The 23,957-nt window shown below is 37.4% G+C and overlaps 1 protein-coding gene and 1 pseudogene across 1 annotated transcript in view; both read right to left on the reverse strand.

Moving 5' to 3' along the window:
• The window catches only part of SLC9A9 (solute carrier family 9 member A9), a 534,354-nt gene that overhangs the window by 190,290 nt on the left and 320,107 nt on the right, over nt 1-23,957 (reverse strand). The window contains exon 12 of the mRNA XM_055321514.1: nt 9,086-9,239. Within this exon, the coding sequence (XP_055177489.1) occupies nt 9,086-9,239 (154 nt within the window). The remainder of the gene's footprint in view (nt 1-9,085; nt 9,240-23,957) is intronic.
• On the reverse strand, nt 20,624-21,115 carry LOC129507203 (ATP synthase subunit d, mitochondrial-like; annotated as a pseudogene).

Below are 23,957 nucleotides of genomic sequence, written 5' to 3' on the forward strand. Positions count from 1 at the left end.
AAAATTTATACACAACTTTATTGGATCACTTTCAAGCCCTCTTATACACAACTTTATTGGATCACTTTCAAGCCCTCGCAGTGTTTTCATTTCCCTACACTGTTAGGTGTTTTCCATAATTTTTCCATAATATTATGTCTGCATCAGAGCTCAAGCAGTGAGAAGATTAAGAGAAAAAAAAAATCAATGGAAATTCTTCCCAAGGTCTTAGGACCTGAGCTCCTCTGATTGGAATTTAAAGGTCTGCCCAACTGTTGCTGCCATCACCACTGCTGCTGCCTCAGGATTGCCTGGCATTGGGATGAGACAGAATGAAATAAACAACAAAAACGTAACCAAGGGACTTCCGCCTTTCTTCTGACCCACAGGGGCTCCTTTCCTGTTCCTGTGCCCCAAACAGAGAATTTCTCTTGCAGTTCTATCTTCCTTGTTGCATAATTCTGGTCTTTGAACTCCTTTTGAGTCAGGTCAAGAGATTCCAGAGAGGAAAAAAAAGGGAAATTCACTGCTGGTTTGATAGTACATACTCTGAATTCTGGTTTCCTTTCCCAATCTCTCTGCTACTATTTACTTTTAAGAGACTTTAGATAATTGCTACAGGTATTCTGTTCAGGGCTTCTAGTTAATTTAGTGAAAGAGGCATGGGGGAGTATGTACTACTCAGTCTTGATCAGAACTGGAACCCTCTCCACAGACTTTTGAATAATAAGTTTTATCTATTGAACTTAAAATTACTTTTTTTCTCAGACTTCATCTATTACCTAAAGTAAAGATACATCTATTACTTAAAGTAAGGTAACTATATTGGATCATACTTTATGATAATAGGCTAATAAATTCTCTTCGATACAGTAGAAGTTTCATTATTTGGTAAACTTAATAAATGGGTAAAGCTTATTGATATCGATGTTCTCAAGAGTATGTTGGAGAAGATAAATAAGAACATGCCTAGTGGAGGGTAGCTGGTAGTGTGAAGATAAAGGCTGTTATCTCTGGAACTAGGACAATTCTGTACACAGAAAGAAAGCATATTAAAGAACTCAGATGACATTGGAAGCAAATTTAGGAGCTTCTAGTTCATATACTTGGAATAAATCTGGGATACTTTTAGATCAACAATAAGTTATGACTGTTATCCAATATCTTTAATAGAATGTGTCAAACTAGATTGCTTTGAGCAATAAATATCTGGAGTTGTGAAACATTTTTTGGAAGAATTTACAGAAAATAGAACATAATTTTATATGGGGGTTAAGGTTAAGGAATATAAAGTATAAGTCTACATTTAAATGAGTAAATTGGTTTCCCATGTTTCATGACAGAAGTTATTTCTGAGGTGTGTATATTGATACAAATTAATACAAAATATTCAAATTGGTATAAAATCAATGTAAAATAATAAAATTTAAACAAATTGAAACAGCACAAATTAAGTATCAAATAAGATTCTAAGCAAAGCTTATATTAAGAAGAAAATAGAAGCATGCTCTAGAATTTTTCTTTTTTTTTTAGAATTTTTCTTAGCTGTTAGATAATGGTAATGCTTTTTGTGAACATTTTTCTTTAAGAAGTTTATAATTTTGAATGCAGAAATAGGAGCTGCCTGTAAAATTGATGATGATCTAGTTACTAAAAATACACTAAGGTCTCCAGAGGCTATTTTTTTGTTTCCCTTGTAAACCGTGTTTTCACAAACACAACTAGTAATATTTATATGTATGTATGTGTGTATATACATATGCCATAAGCAGTAAGAGTGAATAAGAAAAGGTTTATAGTTGGTTATTTGGATATTGTTCTAGAAACATTTATTGAGCGCTTACCGTGTGCCCTAAATTCTTCATACATGCAACATTTAACCCTTATAACAATACAAAGAGGTAGGTATTATTATTATTCCAACTTTATAAATAAGAAAATTGAGGAATAGAGAGGCTGAATTTATTGCTTAAGATCCCACAGCTCATAAGAAAAGGAGGCAAGGTTAGTACCCACACTGTCCAGCTTCAGATTATGTGTGCTGATTTACTATATTAATATACCAATGAAGCAAATTGTGAAACATGCATGAGACTTTGGATAGTAGAGAGAAAACCCAATGGAACACAACTAGATATTGAGGGAACTTAATTATTTGAATTCCTCCATTATATTAAATTGACATTTCCTTGCCTCAGTAATAAATGAAGTCTGTAAGCAGGTATATTTAACTTTGCTATTGTTTAAAATTACAAACACTACAAAGGATAGTTTTTCCATTACATCTGTGTGTATTCCTATGGTGGCTATTATTAGAAACTTTGTAGTCAGCGGGTATAAATGATAAAGAAAGCATTTTAGCATGGCATTACATTTTTAACTAAATTAATGATAGCGATGGAGCCATTGGACTAAATTATTCACTCTACAAAGGACACAGGTCAGTCAGTTAATTTTTTGTGTGATATGTGGAAGAGGCCAACAAAAGGCTGACATGGAATCCTGAATGGGGTTGGGAGACAGGTGTGCAGGTGACCAATTCCTACAATTCCAAATTCCTGTAAGTGAAGAAGACAAACTTCCTTACTTGGCAACACTGGACCAGGGTTAGCCTCGTTTACCTTTAACTGTTCTAGGTCAAAGAGAAAATCTGCACCAAAACATTTCTGTGCTGCATAGCAAGTCAACCCAATCATTCATGATGGATGAAGATTTCCTGTGTTTGTTTTTAACAAGCCTGTCTTAGTTATAAAAGTACATCTCTTCCCCTGCCCCCCACCCTCGAGAGTTTGTTAATCAAGGTAGATTGCAGGCATCAGCAATAAGCTCATTTATTTAGGACCACAGAAGAATATGCTAGTTGGGCATTCAGGCCTGGACTCAGGCTGCCTGGGCTGAAGTCTGGCTCTGCAGCCCAGCAGCCCAAACCTGGAGCAGTTTGCCTGGCCTTACACACCCTAGGAGGTACCTATTATTATCCTATATTATAGATTAGAGGCTAAGTCATGGGGAGGTTATGTGCCTTGTACTTTCTTATCTAGTATCTGGCACAGATTAAGTACCTAATATAAGCTATTACTAATTGAGATGTTAGAAGCCAAAATTCTGGAAGCTCTAGAAATCATCTTGCTGAGGACACTTTCTAATGCTGTCTGGAATATAAGTTCTGTATTGCTCTGGTCTATAAGGCTTTTTATACTGTGACCAACATATTTTGAAGAGATGGGTTCAGCATTCCTATGTGGGGGAGCCCAGGAAAGGTTTGCACTGTCTATATGCTCCGTTCTCATGTGCTTGGTTAGCTCCATGCGGTGCCCTATCCTAAACCAAGGATGGGGCTACCAACCAAATTGGTTACTGCTACTAGAGAGTTCTCTGCCTTGTTGGTCTTTGAGGTTTATTTGTAAGCATGTGTGATCATTTGGTGGGTAATCCTGTTTACTGGCTTCTGTAGGGAGAAGACTGATACCCTTGATCTCTTGTTTCCTAACAGCAAAGCTAATCCTTGGAGACTGAAGGTTGGCTTTTCCTACCACCAGTATTAATGTATTCCACAGAAGGGAGGAGATCCGGATTCTAATCAAGAAACCATTCTTTTTTCTTTTACATAAAAACCTCCAAAATAATACTGCAGGAGTCTTTCTTTTTTTTCTAGAATTTTAAGAAACAAAGTTCTGTGATTTTTTTGAAATGCTGCATTAAGAATATTTTATTATTTTTAAAAACAAAATAAAATAGCTTGAGGACAAGAAATTTGAATGTGCTTAAGACAAAGCTTAACAGAATTTGTTTTATTTGTTTATTTTTGTTTCAGGTTTATTTATTTATTTATTTATTTATTTATTTATTTATTTATTTATTGTAAGAGCAGGAGGAGGGGCAGAGGGAGAGAGAGGGAATCCCAAGCAGGCTCCATGCCTGGTGCAGAGCCCTGTGTGGGGCTCAGTCCCCCAACCATGAGATCATGGCTAAGCCAAAATCAAGAATCATACATTTAACCGAGTGAGCCACCCAGGGTGCCCCTTATTTAAATTCTGATTAGTTAACATATAGTGAAATATTGATTTCACTGGTAGAATTCAGTCATTCTTCACTTATATATAACACCCAATGCTCATTACAAGTGCTCTCCTTAAAGCCTATCATCCATTTAGCCCATCCCCTGTCTACTTCTCTTCCATCAACCCTCAGTTTGTTCTCTATAGTTAAGATTCTCTTATGGTTTGCCTCCCTCTCTCTCCCCACCCCCCTTCCCTTATGTTCATCTGTTTTGTTTCTTAAATTTCACATGTGAGTGAAATCATACGGTATTTGTCTTTCTCTGACTCACTTGTTTTGCTTGGCATAATATACTTGAGCTCATCCACATGGTGGCAAATGGCAAGATTTCGTTCTTTGTGATGGCTGAGTAATATTCCAGTATGTATACATATATACATATATACATACACCTCTTCTTCATCCATTTATCAGTAGACAGACATTTGGGATCTTTCCATAATTTGGCTATTTTTGATAGTGTTGCTATAAACATGAGGATGCATGTGTCTCTTCAAATCACTACTTGTATCTTTTGGGTAAATACCTAGCGGTACAATTGCTAGGTCATAGGGTAGTTCTATTTTTAACTTTTTTTTGAGGAACCTCCATACTGTTTTCCAGAGTGGCTTCACCAGCCTCCATTCCCACCAAGAGTGTAAGAGGATTCTTCTTTCTCTGTATCTTTGCCAGTACTTGTTGTTCCTTGTGTTTTTGATTTTATCCATTCTGGTTTTGATTTGTATTTTCCTGATGGTGAGAGATGTTGAGCATCTTTTCATGTGCCTGTTAAACATCTGGATGTCTTCTTTGGAAAAATGTCTATTCGTGTCTTCTACCTATTTCTTGACCAGATTATTTGTATTTTGGGTGTTGAGTTTGGGTACTTTATATATTTTGGATACTAACCCTTTATCAGATATGCCATTTGCCAATATCTTCCCTCATTTCATAGGTTGCCTTTCAGTTTTGTTGATTGTCTCTTTTGCTGTGCGGAAGCTTTTCATCTTGATAAAGTCCTAATAGTTCATTTTTGCTTTTGTTTCCTTTGCTTCCAGAGACATGTCTCGTAAGAAGTTGCTACAGCTGATGTCAAAGAGGTTGCTGCCTGTGTTCTCCTCTAGGATTTTGATAGATTCCTGTATTTCATTTCCGTCTTTCATCCATTTTGCATTTATTTTTGTGTATGGTGTAAGAAAGTGGTCCAGTTTCAGTCCTTTGCATATTGTACAATTTTCCCTCAAACCATTTATTGAACAGACTTTTTTTCCATTAGAGATACTTTTTCCTGCTTTGTCAAAGCTCAGTTGACCATACAGTTGTGGGTCCTTTGCTGGGTTTTCCATTCTGTTCTATTGATCAGTGTGTCTGTTTTTGTGCCACTACCATGCTATCTTGATGATTACAGCTTTGTAATACAGCTTCAAATCCAGAACTGTGATGCCTCCAGCTTTGGTTTCCTTTATCAACATTGTCGTTTGTGGTTCCATACAAATTTTAGAATTGTTTGTTTTAGCTCTGTGAAAAATGGTGGTGGTATTTTGGTTGGGATTGCATTAAATGTGTAGATTACTTGAATTGTGTAAAGATCATCCTGAATTTCTCTAAGCACCAGATCATTGCTGTTTTAAAGTCATTTCCATTGAAATACAATTCATCTTACTACTATTGGTTGTTATCTTACATAAAACATTTCATCTGCATCCTACTATGCTAGTTTGAGGCTAAGTGGCAAGTTTTATTGGGGTAAAAACTAACTCAAGTAAATACTAATAATTTAAAAGAGAAGTAAAATTAAATCAAGAAAGGAAGGGAATGTAAAGCATACAAATAAAAAAAATAAATAAAAAAATAAAGTGTACAAATAAATTATATATCAAGTGAGAATGTTTGAGTTTATTCAATATCACATTTGCATTCTGGCTTCGTGGGCTTCTCCATTTGTTTCATTTTATTAAAGCTCCAGTTTACTTACATTCTAGTATTTTACAGAAGGAGTCTGATATGAAAGTTGGTAAATGAGGCATTGCTCTATAAACAAGAAAAGCCTTGATAAATACAGTCTAAAATAATGGACAATTATCATTTAGAAGCTATGATTGAATTGAAGATTTTTTGGATAACACTCTAAAACATGACAGGGAAGTAGAGCATATGATGATGGTATTGCTCACACATGGTTGAATCAAATTTATGTCATGTTTGTGTGTACATTTGTATACATATTAACTTACGTCTCTATTCTTTTTTTAAAATTTATTTTTCTTTTTTTAGGGGGGGAAGGGTAGATAGAGAAGGAGAGAGAAAATCCCAAGCAGGCTCCATACCCAAAGTGGAGCCTGATGTGAGGCTCAAACTCGAAACCCTGAGATCATAACCTGAGCCAAAATCAAGAGTTAGATGCCCAACCAACTGAGCCACCCAGGAACTCCTATTCCTATTCTTTATGCTTATTCTATTATGTTCTATTTCTCTCCCATTAATCAATGCATTGTGACTCTTCCTTCTCGAGTTAGCCCCTGCCTTCATCCAGCAGAGGTGTAAGAAGTTTAAACTGAGGGCTTAGATGTGCCTGGCCCTGGGGCAACTCCAGAAAAATCTGGTAATATTTATTATTAGCCCTATCTTCATTTGGGGTTAGGAAGTCTCAACTGGTGGTTATCAAGATGTGGCCTTGGAACCAGAAGTATTAGTATTGCCTAGAATGTGGTAGAAATGCAAATTCTTAGGCCCTGGGTATTCACATATCTATGAATTTCAGTTTTCCTTCTCTGATTTTTTCATGACTGGGTGTCTGACCTCTCTGACTGGATTTCTGCCAATTCCAGATTTTACACACTAGTTCCCAGCTGAGATTTCCACCTTGTCTATTATAATGGAGCCCTGTCAGCCCCTTTCTCTAAATACATCATGGTCCTGTCCTTAATGTTCTCCCCTCCTGGCTGGTGGCCAAGTCTGGCCTTGAGTCAGTTGGGCCATTTGCAACTAATTCCCATTGGGGCATCTCCATGACCTGACAACCCCCATGCCTTCAGCAGACCATAATAATGCTGGCCTAGGCTGACCTCCAGACTGGTTGCCTGTGGATGCCATTGTTGACACTATCCTTCCTTATTAGGCCCTGTCATATAACCTAGATAGTCATTCTAACCTGCCAAAAGCCCCATTGTTATACTCCCCTCTCCTTGTTGTTTTGGATATCAAGAGACTGCATAAGCTATGACATCTATTTGAAATCAATAGTACCGTTAGAAAACACTAGAGGGGAGTTAGGTAAACAGTTTAGGGGTAAAACATATTATTGATTTGGGGGTGACCGCTTCAGGATGAAGAAAAACAACAGTAGAAAATAAATTACATTTGAATTTACTTCAGAAAATGTTGATGTCACTACTTCATGTTCTGAATACTCTAATTTACCTGATGGGGTACTTAATACTTTTATTTTGTAGAGATTAGGATCCTGTAAGTTTTGTTTTCCAAGCCCTAATATTTCCATGCATGGATCCCCCTACTGAAATTTATTTTCCAGAAACTTGAACACACCACTATCTTGCTAACACTTCACAGGGGACCTGGTGTTGTAGAGTTTAATGCAATATATGTGCTCATCCATTGGAACTTACAAGTAGCTACTACTGTGAAGGAAATTACAGGTCACATTTATATGCCTAGAAAACAATTCAACCAGCATTTCAAAAACACTCTCCATTCACCTTTGGTCAAAGTCTTTTAATGTGGTTAGCGATATTCACAGTACTTCCAGAAGTTCTTTATTTCCTTGAATTTGGTTAAATGTATGCATGGCCCCTTGGCCCAGTTTAAGCATAAGCTCTCTTGTACTAAAGCTTTGAGTCTTGTTTCTGCTTCTTCTTTGTCAGATGGATAGAAAATGATCAGTAAGTGCTTAACAAAAAGCAATTTACCTTGTGGTTTATTCATTTAATGTTTCATATAGCAATTATTTATTTAATCCTGCTATATCCTAGGCACTGTTTTGGTACTGGAATAAGAATCCTTGTCTGAATCTTTCTGGAAGTCATTTTCCAGTCAGATGGATCTTTTCCTGTTATATATGATGGGTATGGACTTGTCTTACAGAGATTGGGTGGAGACCAGGGAGGAGCTAGCTGCATGATCATCAAGATGTACGGCATTGAGAGATAAAATGTGATTTACCTGAAGCACTGTTACATTTAGGGATATGAAAATGAGAACCCAGGTAAAAAATATACTTAAATAAAGGCAAGAACATTTTAAAATAGATTTACCGATTTTTACAATTGTCATAAGCTATCCATTTTTGTCAAATTTCCACCTTGCCTATTATACTGGAACCTTGTCAGGCCCTTTCCCTAAACACAACACATATTTAAATATATAATTACGTAAACAAATACATACATACATACATATTTAAAATCAATGGATACCACCATCCACTATCTATATACTTTAGATTTATGACAATCATTTTCTAGGCATTTCTTGGAGGGCCCCTGACTGAAGCTTCATTGCCTTTTCCCTTGAGAAACTGTTTAACCTATGTCTATAGGATCCTTCTGGCTAAACATATGGTTCACTAATCAAATATATTTAAGGATCTCATTTGTCCCTAATTCTATCCCAAATGCTATAAGGAATTAAAAACAAAACAAATTTACTTTCTCCATGATATTACATCTTTTTTTTTTTTGTATAAATCCTGTTGAATTGTATCTTGAGGACAAGACCTGTGTGTTTCTCATTTTTGTAAACTCCAGGACATATTACTTGTATTCCATAAGTATTGTTGGATGGGGAAATTCATAGATACATAAATTTATTTCTAGAGACAGACCGTAAACAGCACTCCGAGATTTCTAGGACTCTTGGAAAAGTCAGTTCATTTGGTGATAGGTCTAGGAGAGGACAGACTGTTTCACCGTGTGAATGAAAGTCAACTTCACCCCAGGGAAAGTTAATGCATAGACCAGTCATTGTACCCTTGACCAAATCAGCAATACCAGAAATGAAACAGTGTAGCAAAGACTTGTAATGATATCCTTTGTTAAACAGTGCCACTCACCTGATCTGAAGCCAAGTCAGCATGGGGGTCGTTCCTCCTCCAAACACCCAGACTGTGAAGAACACGAGGAGCAGTGTGGTGGTAAACATCATTTGTTTGGGCTGAGATCCTGTGTCCCGAATAGCTAGGGCAAATGCTATTGCTCCTCGCAAACCTTACAGGAAAAATCAAGAGGGAATAAGAGAAAGTGACTATCTGCATGAATCTCATTCTCATTTTCCCATATTCATCTTTATAATTTTCTAACAAACACAATTACTTTTTTTAAAAAAATATTTTATTTATTTATTCATTCATGAGAGACACAGAGAGAGAGAGACACAGGCAGAGGGAGAAGCAGGCTCCATGCAAGGAGCCTGATGTGGGACTCAATCCCAGGACCCCAGGATCACGCCCTGAGCCAAAGGCAGATGCTCAACCACTGAGCCACCCAGGTGCCCCCACATTACTTTTTTAAATTGACCTTTTGAGATAATTATAGACTCACATGATATTGTGAGAAATAAAATACTTACTGCATGCCCTTCCCCACTCCCCCCCCTCCATAATAGCATCTTTCAAAATTAGTATTAGCCAGAATTCTGATATTGATACAGTCAGGATCCAATACATTCCCATCATCACCAAAGTCCCTCATGTTGCCCTTTTATGACTATATCTACCTCCTTCTCACATACCCCTTCCTTAATTTCTGGCAATCAGTAATCAATTCACCATTTCTATAACTTTGCCAGTTCAAGAATCAAATGGAATCATGCAGCATGTAATTTTTTGGGATTGGCCTTTTTCACTCAGAATAATTCCCTGGCTATTCATCCAGGTTGCTGAATGTATCAGTAGTTTATCTTTTTTTATTGTTGAGTAGTATTCCACTGTATGGATGCTCCACAGTTTGTTTAACTATCTATCTGTTGAAGGATATCTGGGCAGTTTTATGGCTATTAAAAAAAGCCTGCTGTGTTTATAAGTATACGTTTTCACTTCTCTGTGGTAAATACCCAGGAGTATAATCATTGATTGCATATTTTTAAAAGAAATTACCAAACTGTTTGCAGGAGTGGCTAGATGCCATTTATATTCTTACCAGGAATATAGAAGTCATTTAATTTCTCTGCACCCTTACACACATTTAATGTTGTCACTATTTTTATTTTAGACATTCTGGTAGGTGTCATTGTGGTTTTAATTTGCATGTTTCTTTCTTTTATTTTATTTATTTACTTTTTAAAGTAGGCTCCACACCCAATGTGGAGGCCTTAATTTGCATTTTTCTAATAACTGATGGTGTTGAACATTCTTTAATGGGCTTATTTATTTTCTTTATACCTTCTTGGTTGAAATGGCTCCTCATGTCTTTATCTCATTTTCTTTTTTTTTCTTTACCTTCTTTAAAAAAAAAAAAAACTCATGTTCCAATTGAATTACTGGATTTTTGGTTATTGAGTTTTGAGGGTTCTTTATATATTCTAGATAATATCCTTTGTTGGATATATAGTTTGCAAATATGTCCTTCCATTTTGTAGCTTTTTATTGATGAAGTCTAATCTTTTGATTTTTCCTTTTATGAATCATGTGTTTGAAGTCAAGTCCAAGAATACTTCACTTGGCTCTAGGTGCCAAAGATTTTCCCCTATGTTTTTAAATTTTATTTCTAAAAGTTGTATAGCTTTACATTTTACATTTTAGTCCCTGATCATTTGAATTAATTTTTGTATAAAGTGTGAATTTTAGGTTGAGATTCCTTGTTTTTTTTTTTTTTTTTTTTTGCCGATGGATATTTAATTTTTTAATTGAATTGATTTTGCAACTTTGTCAGAAATCAGTTGGGTATATTTGTATGGATCTATTCCTGGGTTCTCTATTCTATTCCATTTATCTATGTGTCTGTCCCTCAACTAAGTACTCTGTCTTGATTACTATAGATATATAGTAGCCCTTAATATTGGATAGAATGATTCTTATATTTTGTTTTCAGAATTTTAACTATTCTAGGTCTTTTGACCTTCCACAAAATTTTAGAATAATACTGTGTATAGCTACAAAAAATCTTTCTGGGCAAATTACTTTTAAAAAATCAAATGTGGGGATCCCTGGGTGGCGCAGTGGTTTAGCGCCTGCCTTTGGCCCAGGGCACGATCCTGGAGACCGGGATCGAATCCCACGACGAGCTCCCTGCATGGAGCCTGCTTCTCCCTCTGCCTATGTCTCTGCCCCCCCCCCCCCCGTGACTATCATGAATAAATAAATAAAATCTTTAAAAAAAGAAAATAAAAAAATAAAAAATCAAATGTGTCAGACAATAAGGAAAACCAAGCTTATGGGCCATTGAAATTAATAAATAATTAAATAACATTTAAGAACTATTCTAGCCTGAGTACATACTATTATAAAGTCTATAATCTAAACTATCTATTAAACCTGCTTTTTTTCTTGTTTTTTCTCCTTTAACAACAATATGCTAAGTGAGTTTTTATGAATCCACATTAAATGTATTTGCAAGAGGAGGTACATTAAAACTTCAAATCAAAGTGTGATGACATGAATAGAACAGAGTTGAAGACTTTGAAGAAGAATAAATAAAAGCACAAATAGTAAAGTAAAAAAGTTAAAATGGAAGATCTCTTTTGGGTAACACAAGACTTACAAGACATTTACGGGCCCTGTCATATCAGATAACAGGGCAAATAACCATTTATAATGACAGTAAGAAAAAGTCAAAGAAGTAGGGATTTGGTTATTTTTATAAGAAGGTTTGAATCATGTACGTAAGATTTCAGTGTTCCACATTTTATAATATTTACTATATCTAAATTTCTAAATCTTTATTCATACATTAAAAGAATTTTAGAAATCGGACACAGGTAGGATGAAAACTATAACCTGGGTTCTTGACTTAGATATAATGTTCTTTCTCATCTCCATGCCACCAATATACAAGAGAAAAATGGCATAACACAAGATCGAAAGGATTAGGCTAGGGAGACTTAATATATTTTGCACGAAACAAGGAAGCTTCAGAAAGAGGAACATGCACTCTGATTATAAAATACCTTGAAGGAACAAAATGTAATGGAGGAAGGAAATTATTCTAAATTTCCATGTAGACAAGGAAATGGCCTTAAGATAAGGAAGGTAACATTTGAAGTAGATACTAATATAAAAAAATTCTTATACATCAGAAATTCTGAACACTAGAGATGACTGTACTCAAGAAAACTCCCCCATCAGAGATTTTCATACATTCAGGCCCAGCTAGGAACAAAAGAGTGGGGATATTAATAACTCTTAATACTGGGAAATATTTTAATAATGTTCTCTCCTGGAAGTACAAATGGTGTCATTAGGGAACAGAAACTAAAAGAAACAATCTTGCAACAGACTTTGGGTAGCAGAGGAGAGAATTTATAGGTCAAGGTAAAGCTCCGAGCAGTATCACAGTACAAGATTGGAGATAGAAGGTGATCTTTTCATTTTCTCTTTTCCTCAAGCTTGCATTGCTAGAAATGTTCATAAAGCAGCATCACTCCAAATTAGGTGGTGAGTATTAGAAGTATTAAGAGATGAGACTATGTATTTCTTATTTTATTGAATATGTGTGTTTTACTCTGAGTTTTTCTGAGAAAGAAGAGACTGGACTAGAATAAAAGAAAAAGTAGTTCTATCATGCTTATTGTAAACTCTTTCACATTAGATATCAAGGGCAAGAAAGTATACAGTCATTTTTTTTCTAAATATGTTTGATGATGTATTGTTATTATATTAAACTACCATAACTAGGTTCTTAAAGCTCAATTATCTATACAAGAACAGTTCTTGGTTTAAAACTATACTCAAAAGATAGCTGTTATTTTGACTTTTATGAAATATATATTTCATATATAAAACTTGATTTTCTACAGGAGATGCAATGTAAAGATCTTTGAAGATGAAAAAAAAAAAAAAAAAAAGGAAAAGTTCAGCCACCACCTTTTACTTGTAGCAGGTTGGGAAGTCTGCTAAAAGGGCCAAACTCCAAAATGTTGGCAAGAGGATACATTCTCCATATAACAATCATCTGAAAAACCGCAGAAACAGGATGCTTTTAGAGAAGGGATCATTTGTCTGTAGCCCTGGTCAATGTGGCACATATGGCATATGCCACTTGTGAGATAGGTTGGCACCATGGGAAACATGGAACTGAGACAGTTGAGGTTGCTAAGTGGACAAAGTAAAGCTATTTTAGAACCCCAGATAAGAACTAATGCCTATATTCCATCCTTTATGATTTCAAAGTTATTTATTACACATTTGGAGCCTAGATAATTGTCAATCAGTGGTCATTCATTGCTTCATTCAATACATATACGTGTCTTAGTCTACCATAACAAAATACCATATGGGCTGCCATAGCGAAATACCATAGACTGGGTAGTTGCAACAGTAAAAATATATTTCTCACAGTTCTGGAGGCTGGCATATCCATGATCAGAGTGTCAGTGTGGTTGGGTTCTGATGAGAGCACTTTTCCTGGCTTTCAGAAGCCTACCTTCTAAAAGCAAGCTCCATATGGTGTTTCTTCTTACTAGGGCAGCAATGCCATCATAGGGGTCACACCCTCATAACGGTGTGGGAAACAAAGGCAAAAGAAAAATTAAATTTCCTTACTACTTATAGCCCACCGACAAGTCTTTGAAACAGGCAGAGTGACATTCCTCTAGGAACTCAGCTGCTTCGATGTTAATGCTTTGCTAGGGGCAAAAGACAATCTTAGCCTGACCCCCAGGATCCTACTTTAACTTCTAAAAATTCCTTTGGAAACATCCTTTATCTTTACTCCCCAATGTATATGTTGGCAGTCATCCTCCAAGTACATGACCCAGGGATACACATCTAAAGATTCTCATGACTCAGATTTTACTGGACAGGAATAAACAACCTTTTCCCAACCATAGCTAGTCCCTTCAAGGTTCTGGAAACTTTGCTTCCAAAATTCTTTAGAGGCTATCCCTAACCCCCTCCCAACTACTCCTCATGACTCCAGTGCAGCTCTTTCTGCCCACAGGTCCTGTCTCCATGTTTTAGTAAAACCACCTTTTTCCACCAAAGATGTCTCAAGAATTTTTTCTTGGCCATTGGCCCCAAACTCCAACATCTTTCCCACATCAATAACATCATCAAAACTTAATTATCTCCCCCAAAACCCCATCTCCAAATACCATCATGTTGGGGTTAGGACTTCAACATAAAAATGTGAAGAGACACAATTCAGTTCATCTGCTTTGTGGAGATTCTGTGCTCACCTATCCTATCTATTTACCATGCATTTGGAAAACAGAGGGGTTTAGGATTGAAATAAGTTACTTCAGCTACCAGCAAAATACTAGATATGACTTAGAAGTTTCTTTCAGCAAACACTATCTCCAAAAACACATCCATTTTGCTTGGAAACTCTGTCAAAGCTTGTGTTTTGTTTTGTTTTATGGGTATGTTGAGCCTTCAGATTTACCTTTTTTTTTTCTCCTTATTTTAGTCAACTAATGGAAATGATTTTATGCTTTTGGGGGTTGATAGACTATACCATTTCTTTTGAGATGGGTTTACTTTGCAGAGATATGACATATTTTCCATACTCAGTTGGAGAGTTAGCATCATCTTGGGGAATAAAAGAATTACCTGCAATTAAATGTGGTTTCTTTTAAAATTGGCCTCTAAGGGATTCTTATGTTAATTATGTTGATGTTCTATTCATAACAATAGAAGACTATCAACCAAAGAAAGCTTTCTAGCAAGGACCCCTGCTGCAGAAACTGTGCAGCTTCCTGTTTATCTTTAAAGAGCAAAAGTGAAACTTAATCTGCTATAAATTTGCAAATGTATTCTGAATGGTTGAAGGTCAAATACAGCTACACTTAAATCACAGGAATATAAGTACTCCTTAGGGCATTTTTACTGAAGGTGAAAAGCAACAATTGAAAACTAAACATTTATTGAGCACTCACTGTGGGCTACACATTACCCAAGACACAGTGGGTAAGTGCAGTAATGAGGATGTTTGGGCTTCTTTATTCCAGGGCTCATGGTCCTACAAAAACGACTTTCTTAACAGGTAAGTGGGGATAAGGTATATTAGAGGTGTGAAGTGTATACTTTGCATGTATAGTTTGATGGAAAAGAAAAGATGGTTAACCTTCATGAGGTTCCAAATTATGACGATTGTCAACAGATAAGCAATGTTTAAGGAGCTGAAATCAGTGGTGAGGTAAAAGAAGTCTTTGCATACATGGTTTCCTAGGCTTGAGTCATCTTCTCCCATCCTGTCTCCAGTTCTTTCTTTTTATAACTCTCCTCCAAACTTCATCTAATTCCAACCAATCTTCAGAGCTCAACTGAACCATCGATTTCTCTATGAAGTCCCCTTTGAAGTCTGGGCCTGGGCTGGGCTAATTTATATGCCTAGTACAACCTGTGCTTGCCTTATCAGGGGACTTAGGACATTACACTGCAATTACGTTGCTAGTTGTTGTTTATCCACAACACCTACAGCAATGCCAAGCACATAATAGGTGCTCAATAAATATTTGTTGATCAGTGAATGCATAAATGTTCTGATTCTTCCATTCCTGATTACATATAGTTAATCCTTAATACCATCTAGTTCAATGACATGATTGAGTAATTGTTTCTCCAAGTTCAGCTTCTGCCTTTTTATTATTTACTGAAACTCTTAAAGCCTTATATTGAGAGTCAAGGGACCCAGGATCTGTTCTCAGGTCTGTTCCTAAAAAGTTGCATGATCATAAGCAGGTTGACTCATCTGGATCTATGTTGTTTCATATCTGGATGGAGATTTTAAGATTAGACTTATGGTCTTTAACTGGAAGTACACATCAGAATCAGTTTGGAACTTTAAAATATATGTAGCTATTGATGCTAGTGTCCTGACTCTAGATATTTAGATTTAGCAGAGAATGGGTTATATGATGGCTCAGGCTCCTCTCATTTCCCACTATACTGCCTTGGTCCAAGGCCCATTACCTTACACCCTGATATGCTGCTGGCCAACACTCTGGTATGTTGGCCTCACAGCCTTCATCCTCTCCTCTTTCCAGACTATCCATATTCCTCTGAACAGTTTCCTTGCAACCTAGCTTTATCAGGTTCTGATCTGACCTAGCAACCATAAGTGGTTTCCTACAGCCCATAGAAACCTTTCAATCAGAACCTTACCCCATTTTTCCCATTTACCTCCTCTTCTCCACTGAGTACTTTTCATACCAACAAGATGGTCTTCTCTCTTCCATAAACAATTGCTGTCCTTAGCTCTGTGCTATGACGCCACTGTTAACCCCTTTCACTCCTTTCTGCCTATATTCTACCCCCATGAAGTTTTCCTAGAATACTCCAGTCCACATTGTTCTCTCATTCTTAGAAATCCCATAAAACATATTGTCATGCTGCTTTCATCAGTAAATGATATTCTGAAATGAATCAGTAGTTTAATTTAATCTGCTATTTACCCTCAATTCTTAATCTTTTAAAGGTTGGAATTACATCTTCCTTACACTTGTAGTACCTGAAACATAAAACTTAGTAAATGTTTTTAAATTGAACAACTGCAGAGGTTTCTGATTCTCTAGATATGAGGTGGTGTTATTCATGTATTCATTCATTCATTCATCCATTCATTCATTCAGGCTCCAGGGGATAGTAGTAAATAAGAGTCTCTGTCTTAAGAGAACTTCCACATTATTTGGAAACTATATATATATATATATAAGGTGTTTAGGGTGGTTAGGAAAGCCACTCTGGCCAGGTGGCATTTGAGCAGAGACTCTAATAGAATGAGGAGACACCATGTAGATATCTGGAAGAAAAGCATTCCAGCCTTCTGGAACAGTAGATGCAAAGTCCCTGAGGTAAGGATATGTTTGGTATGTTCAAATAGCTGCAAAGAGGCTGGCATGGCTGGAATGGAATGAATGTGGCAGGGGGCAGGGAGTGGAAAGAGATAATGCCAAAGACGTAGCAGAATCAGATTACATTGGGCTCTTGAACAGCAAGGCTTTTGAATTTTATTTTGAGATGGAAAACTTAAGGAAGGTTTTTGGCAGGGTAGTGATATGATCTACTCTATGCTTAAAAGCATCACACTGGCTCTGCTAAAAAAAACTGATTCCCAGGCTGGAGGTAGGAGGTCAATGAGGAGGCTGCTGCATTAGTCTGGATAAGAAGTAAAAGAGAATCAGACTAGAGTGGTAGCATGATAGATACTGGAATAATCTCAAAGGCTGACAGTATTTGCTGATGGGTTGGATGAAGGGTGTGAGAAGAGAGAACTCCAAAAGCTTAAGGCCAAGCCATTGGAAGAACTGGGGAAAACTGGGGAAAGAGCATGTTTGGTGTACATGTGAAAACCAAGATGCCTATTGGTTTTCCAAATGAAAAGATTGAGTGGGTAGTTATATCTAAGAGTCTGGAGTTCAGTGAAGAGGTTAGAGTCTTTTTACTGGAGAGAGTGGGAAGACGGGAAGGGAATTTGGAGCTTGAGAGTGTAGGAAGATAAAGTTTATTTTAAACCAAGTCTGTTCTTGCCTCAAGGCCTTTGTATTTGCTGCTTCTCCCACCTCCAATCTCCTCCTAGACTGCCCCTTGGCTGTTCCTCCTTATTTCAGTCCTCAGAAAGACTGGTCTGACCATGCTACCTAAATGCCCTCCGCTTTCAGCCAGGTCTTTTTTGTATGTCTTTTATGCACTTACCAACATCAGAGATTATCACTTTTTTTAATCTTTAAGATTTATGTCCCTTTACAAGAAAGCAAGGTCAGTGAGAGCATATCCAGTGCTACTCCTGGAGAGTAGGCACTCCAGTATTCGATGAATACATGAACGGACAGATGACGGAAAGGTCATATTTTGCATATGAAACACAACTGGAATCCAAAAGAAAATGACAGTAGATGGACAGGGATGCAGAAATGTCCCTGAGAAACTGACCCATTCCTTAAAAGAAATGTCTCTTAAGTTATTTTGCTGACTCTCTTTCCATTTGGGATATAATCAATTGCAATCCTTTCTTTCTTTTCATTTCAAGTACTATGAGGGAGTTGACTTCAAAGATTTAACACACTCTCATCAATAATCTGATAAATCAAAACCTAGTTTGGATCTACAATTGAATTATGTATTGCTTTTAACCTTGCTGAAGTTCCATGACCTTGCAAAGGGTAACTACTTTCAGCAAAAATGTCAGTCTGGTTTCAAACTACATTTTCCAGGATAGTACAACCTTGCTACATGGTTCCATTTTCAGTTCAACATGATTTTATCACATGGAAGTGATGCCAACAGATTGTTTTAGTGGAAATGTCTTCTGCATTCAAAAATAAATTTAGTTTTTTTTTTCTTTTGAAACTGTCTGTATTAGACAAGCAGAACTTTCTTTCCTTCATCTCTCTTCCTGAACTTGAATCATTTAAACTTAAGGCCACTGAGAAAGAATGCAACATGACTTTGGTATATTTTTGCATAAAATGAAGTTTGTTTTTTGGATGCCTTGGGCAGCCAGGAAGGGTACTGTAAATAGGATTAGCTCTGTCACAGCTCTGAGTCAACATGCATAGATGCCTCTGGCTTTGGAAGTTTATTTTTATGTAGGTAAATTGGATGTGGTAGTAAACTGCGGAATAATCCTTGCCACTAGCTGAAATCTTCAACAGAGAGTTTCAAAAGAAAGGCTAACAGAGATCAGAAGAAAGTCAATATTCGATGAATAGTATCCAACTTATGGCCAGGTTGCATTCCAAAAGCCAACTCATGGGTTTTCTGTATAAACCAGTGGTTTTCAAGTTGGGTGATTTTATCCACCCAGGGAATATTTGGCAATGTCTGGAGACATTTGTGTTTGTCTACAACTAGGGGACAGGAGACACTACTCTTAATTTCGTGGGTAGAGATCAGGGGTACTGCTAAACATTCTGCAATGTACAAGACAGCCCCTCCAAAAAAGAATGAACTCGCCCCAAATGTCAATAGTTTCTGGGGTTGAGAAACCCTAGTGTCGATGCTGGATTGCTTTTTCCCATAGAAGCGATATTATAAATGGTGATAATGTTCCTCTTACGGAGGGCTATGCTGGCAAAGATGGCTATCTGTCATCTATTCTTATCATCCATGGTATGCTCCTGTAACTGCAGAGACTACATTTCTTAGGATCTCTTGCAGCTAAGTATAGCCTGATGGCTACTTCTTACTAGTGAAATGAAAGCAGAAGTGATAGATGTCATTCCTGGACCAAGGCTTTTAAGAAGCAGCTGTTCCTATCCCAGTCTCTCCTTCCCCTTACGCTGGCTGGTTATAAATCTCAACGAGCAGTGGTTCCCATACTTTAGCTGCATCAGAATCAATTGGAGGACTTGTTCAACCTCAGATTGCTGAGCTTCATCCCCAGAGTGTCTAATTCAGTAGATCTGTGGTGGAGCTCAAGAATCTGCATTTTTAAATAGGTTCCCAGGTGGAGCTGATACTGCTGGTCCAGGGACCACACATTTAGAACCCTTGACTTAGGGACTTATGATATCACAATATGGAAAGACCCCGGTGATATCTGAATCACGCATCTAGAGGAAAAGCATCTTTTCCCCTGATTCCATGTTAATACGAGCCAGACAGGATTTACTTGTTGTGGTTCAACCACTGAATTTTGGGAGCATCTGTGTTTCAGCAGCTTAGCTTAATCCTAAAGCTCTCTACATCTACACTACATCTACACTACAAGTCCCTATAGAATCACAGAATACTTCTCTAATAGGAGAGAAAATAGGGGCTGGAAGGGATGGAGTGGCCAAGGTTACACAGTAAATTCTATGGCTGGTTATTCAATCTGTTTCATTCCCTCTATTGAATATTTAACTCATAACAAAGATTTTAAAAAAAAACATCATGGTTATCTTAAATTTGAGTTTTAAGGAAAAATGCAAAGAAGAAAATCTTCTTCCCCTTTCCTAGGCAGAGATCAATCTAAGGCAACATTTTGAAATAGATATTTTGCCTTTTGCTCCCTACTCTTCCTGCACTATCTCTCACTCTCTCTCCCTCCTTCTCTCTTTCTCCCTGTTCTCAGCATCAGTCTAATCTAAAATGACCTGTTCTAGACTCTCCAGTCAGAATTCCCATTTCCTCATGCAGCCAAAATTAGCTTCCTGCCAGGAAAAAAACAATTGAAAACAATCAGAAGGAAGAAATCTGTTGAGAAAGGATGGCACACAATCGTCCTAGAGGGCATGCATTTAAAAATATCTGTTAACATGCAAGCTCCCATGTTTACTTGCAGAATTTGAAGAACAGCTCCAGAAAGTCCAGTGACACTCTTCCGGCTCTAAGGAAAGTGGGTGGTGAGTGGGATGAGGGTCTTGTAAAGGGAGGGCAAGGCTGTCATTCATAGGCAGGGCACCTATCCTGGTGTCTACTTCTTCTTCTTCTTCTTTTTTTTTTAACCATATCATTATTTTTAATGCCCAACGTTTATAATATAAGGGCCAGGGCTTTCTCCTCAACTCAAGTTTATAAATTTTCGATTGGCTTGTGAGGCCAATAGGGATACTTCTTGTCTAATTTGGTTTCTGGGAAGACTTCATTCAGGTCCTCAATGGTCATCTATCTGATCAAATAGAATTATGTTCTTCATCTTCTCCAGCTCTTTTTCATATTCTTCAATCCTGGCCTTTAGAGAGGGACAAAAACTCAGCACAGCTTTTCACATCTTCTTTTTCCTCAGCATCCACCTGGACAGTGTATTTATCTTCTGGCACAGGAAACTTCAGGGTATTAAACTTCTTCTCAAAGTCATCTACCAAGCCAGCCTTTGCCACATTGGCCTTGTAGTAAACCCAGTCGATAGATAGCAGGTGGTTTCTCAGGAAGAGTAGCCAACCTGGAGGTAAGCACCTCATTCCAGGATTTCAGGGAGTTGGCAATGGCTTTCTGGTTTTGGGGTATGATCTCCCCAAAAGCTACCCAGTCAATGGTTTTTAGAACAAGTTTTCGCCCAGCCATCTTGAGATCCTTCATCGACCCTGGTGGCCCACCTGGTGTCTACTTCTTATGTAGAACTATGGGTCTCTAAAATAGTTTCCAGTGCTTTTGGAAGAAAGAGCTTCCAGGCAAAACCAGGGGGAGGCAGGGCAGTGGGGACGACACCCAGCCCTATTCCTAGAAGTTTGGTCTATCTATGAAGGACCTGAACAGCATTTGAACATCTCCAATACATAAAACTAATGCTGAAAATTCCTAAATCACTTAATGGCTGTATAGAAATTTAGTACAGGCATTTTAAAAAGTAACTGCTTCTTGCTCATTTGCACATATAACTTACTTGAGTCAATCTTATTGACTTCTTTTGAACTCTATCCATAGAACCTGAGGGCAGAATTAGAGAGATTAGTGTCTGGCATAGACAGACTTATTTTTTTGAACTCTGTTTATGTGTGTTGATAGTTTTCTAAGGCTATGTCTACATAACGCCAAAACAAGCAAGCGGTAAGAAAATTCAGGCAGAAAATGGGGAAAATTAATGTAGTCCATTTGTTTGCCTCAATGGACAAGTTAATTTGGTTAAAATTATCAATCAGATATTTGTGATATCTCTGACATTCTGGACATACTGAAAAACTGAAATGTACACAGAAAGTTCCTGAATTAAATGATAAAATTATTTCTTTTCCTGTATCCTACGACCTTATCCTTGAAACAGGGAGAGGTGACAAGCATTCTAGATTGTCTCCTTTCATTACTCAGTGTCTTTCAGCGGCTGGCATGCTCTTGTTGGCTTCACTATCTCATTAGATAGGATGATTGGGTTATCTACAAGATCTTGCCACTTTCTCGTAGTCAATAAAAGTCTAAGTTGATTGTGACATTTTGCATGGGTCAATTTGTTCCAGAGGGGGCTCCAATATATTCTTCTTATAAAAACTGGTACTTTGAGTTATAACATTTTGATTTATGTGTTTAGTGCCAGGAGTGAGTCACTGCTAGAATGAAGAGTAGAATGTCAATGACTGTCCTCAAATGAAGGGAAATTGGGGCCTTGGGTCTTGTTTTTCAAGGGCATGTCACTAACACTTCGCACTGGCCTCAGGCAGTGTCCTTGTGATTTGATAGTCAAACCTTTTTTGGAATGAAAACCTCAGTCTCTGATAGGAGGTTTTCTGGAGAGCAGTTGTGAGTTTATATGAATCATGTCTCTGTGAAGCACTAATGCGCTGTCTCATCTGTAATGGTTAAAGAAAGTGATAGAAATTCCCATCCTTTGAGTGTTTCTTAAGTGGTAGTCCAGTGGCAGTCATTTTATATATATTTTCTAGTTTGGTTTTCAATACTGACTGTCTAAAGTAAGCCTGATTATCCCCATTTTACAGTCAAGGGAGCTGAGATTCAGGGAAAGTTAATCAAATAGCTCCATGTAGCCGAGCCTGCTTGAAAGCCTGAACTCATTGCACTTCACCAAAACAGTAGCTTATATTTAGAAAATATTACGGTGTGCCAAATAGCAGAATCTAATTTGTTGCTTAAAAATGCAAGAACTAGTAATTTTTATTGTAAATTTGTTTTGGAGCAAACTGAAGAATGATAATGTTTTGACCTAATGATAAGAGAAAACAACTCTATGGGCTTGGCCACAAGTCTAAGCTAGTTCTCAGATGTTCTGAATTTATCATAACCATATAAACTTTTCTCCGCATTTGAAACTATGAGGACTTAATGGATCTGCAATTCATATGGGCCTACTCTGCCGGTCTACTTTGTCACAACAATGGTGCGCATGTTTTTTCATTATTTAAGGTGATTTCTTCTGTGATAGCTTGATACATTTCCTGCAGAAGCGGTTAACTCTTCTGCATTTGAAGATCTCCGAAGATCTACTCCAGGTGTCCACTTTGCTCACAATGTCTACCCCAGACAACAGTGAGAGATGAGGACTCAGTGGAAATTCATCTCTAATGAAGAAAACATTCTGTGGCTCTGCTGCATTAGCTATTTAGTGGCCTAATTAATTTCACAAAATGTGCCCAGAGCAGGAAGGGTGTATAGTATGGGAGCATGAGGGAACATTGGACTCTGGGTGAGGGAGCTGCAAAGGGGTAGGAATGCTTGATTGTATGATGGCATCATCCAGACTGTCTCTTTCAGGAATTATAAAGAAGGGAAGAGGAAAAGTAGAAAAAAGCCTGTTGCTTAAGGGGCTCAGACTCTCAATAATCTTTGTATATACATTGAAAGAAGTCTTTTCCCAAGCTAAAGTTAGAATTAGCCTGATCTTGATTCAAATCATCTGACCCACATAAAAGTCCCAGGGTTTTTAATAAGATATTGGGTTTTTAATTAAAAAACACATCCCTCCAACACAAAGCAAGCAGAGATCTAAGAAATATTCTCAGATCCAAATGGTTCTTTTCTGAGGTATTAACAATGTTTACTGTTATCAACACTCAGGGAAGGGTTTTTAGCCTAGTGAGAGTGCTGAGGTACAGAATAAGCCAAACAGATCAGCCTTTGAGCTCACAAAGGGCCTAGTCTAGAAGGGAATGCAGGCAGGAAAGCCAAAATTCACAGGAGAATGTGATGGGTACTAGAAGAGGAGAAGTACTGGGTGCTATGGAAACAGATGAGAGGGACCAACCCAGACATGAGTTACCAAGGCTTCCTACAGGAAGTGATGTCTAAGCGGAGATGTGAAGAGAAAAAGGAATTAGTTGAATAAAAGAGTTGAAGGTGGGTGGGTGTGGCAAGGGTTTTGAGCAGAGGGGGAGCCTGAGTGAATAGAGGGAAGGACTTCAGCAAGTCAAGAAATGGAAGAAATTCAATAACTGGGTAACATTGTTATGCTCATCAGTTG

Source organism: Nyctereutes procyonoides, unplaced genomic scaffold, assembly GCF_905146905.1.
Source record: "Nyctereutes procyonoides isolate TBG_1078 unplaced genomic scaffold, NYPRO_anot_genome, whole genome shotgun sequence".
NCBI classification, from domain to species: Eukaryota; Metazoa; Chordata; class Mammalia; order Carnivora; family Canidae; genus Nyctereutes; species Nyctereutes procyonoides.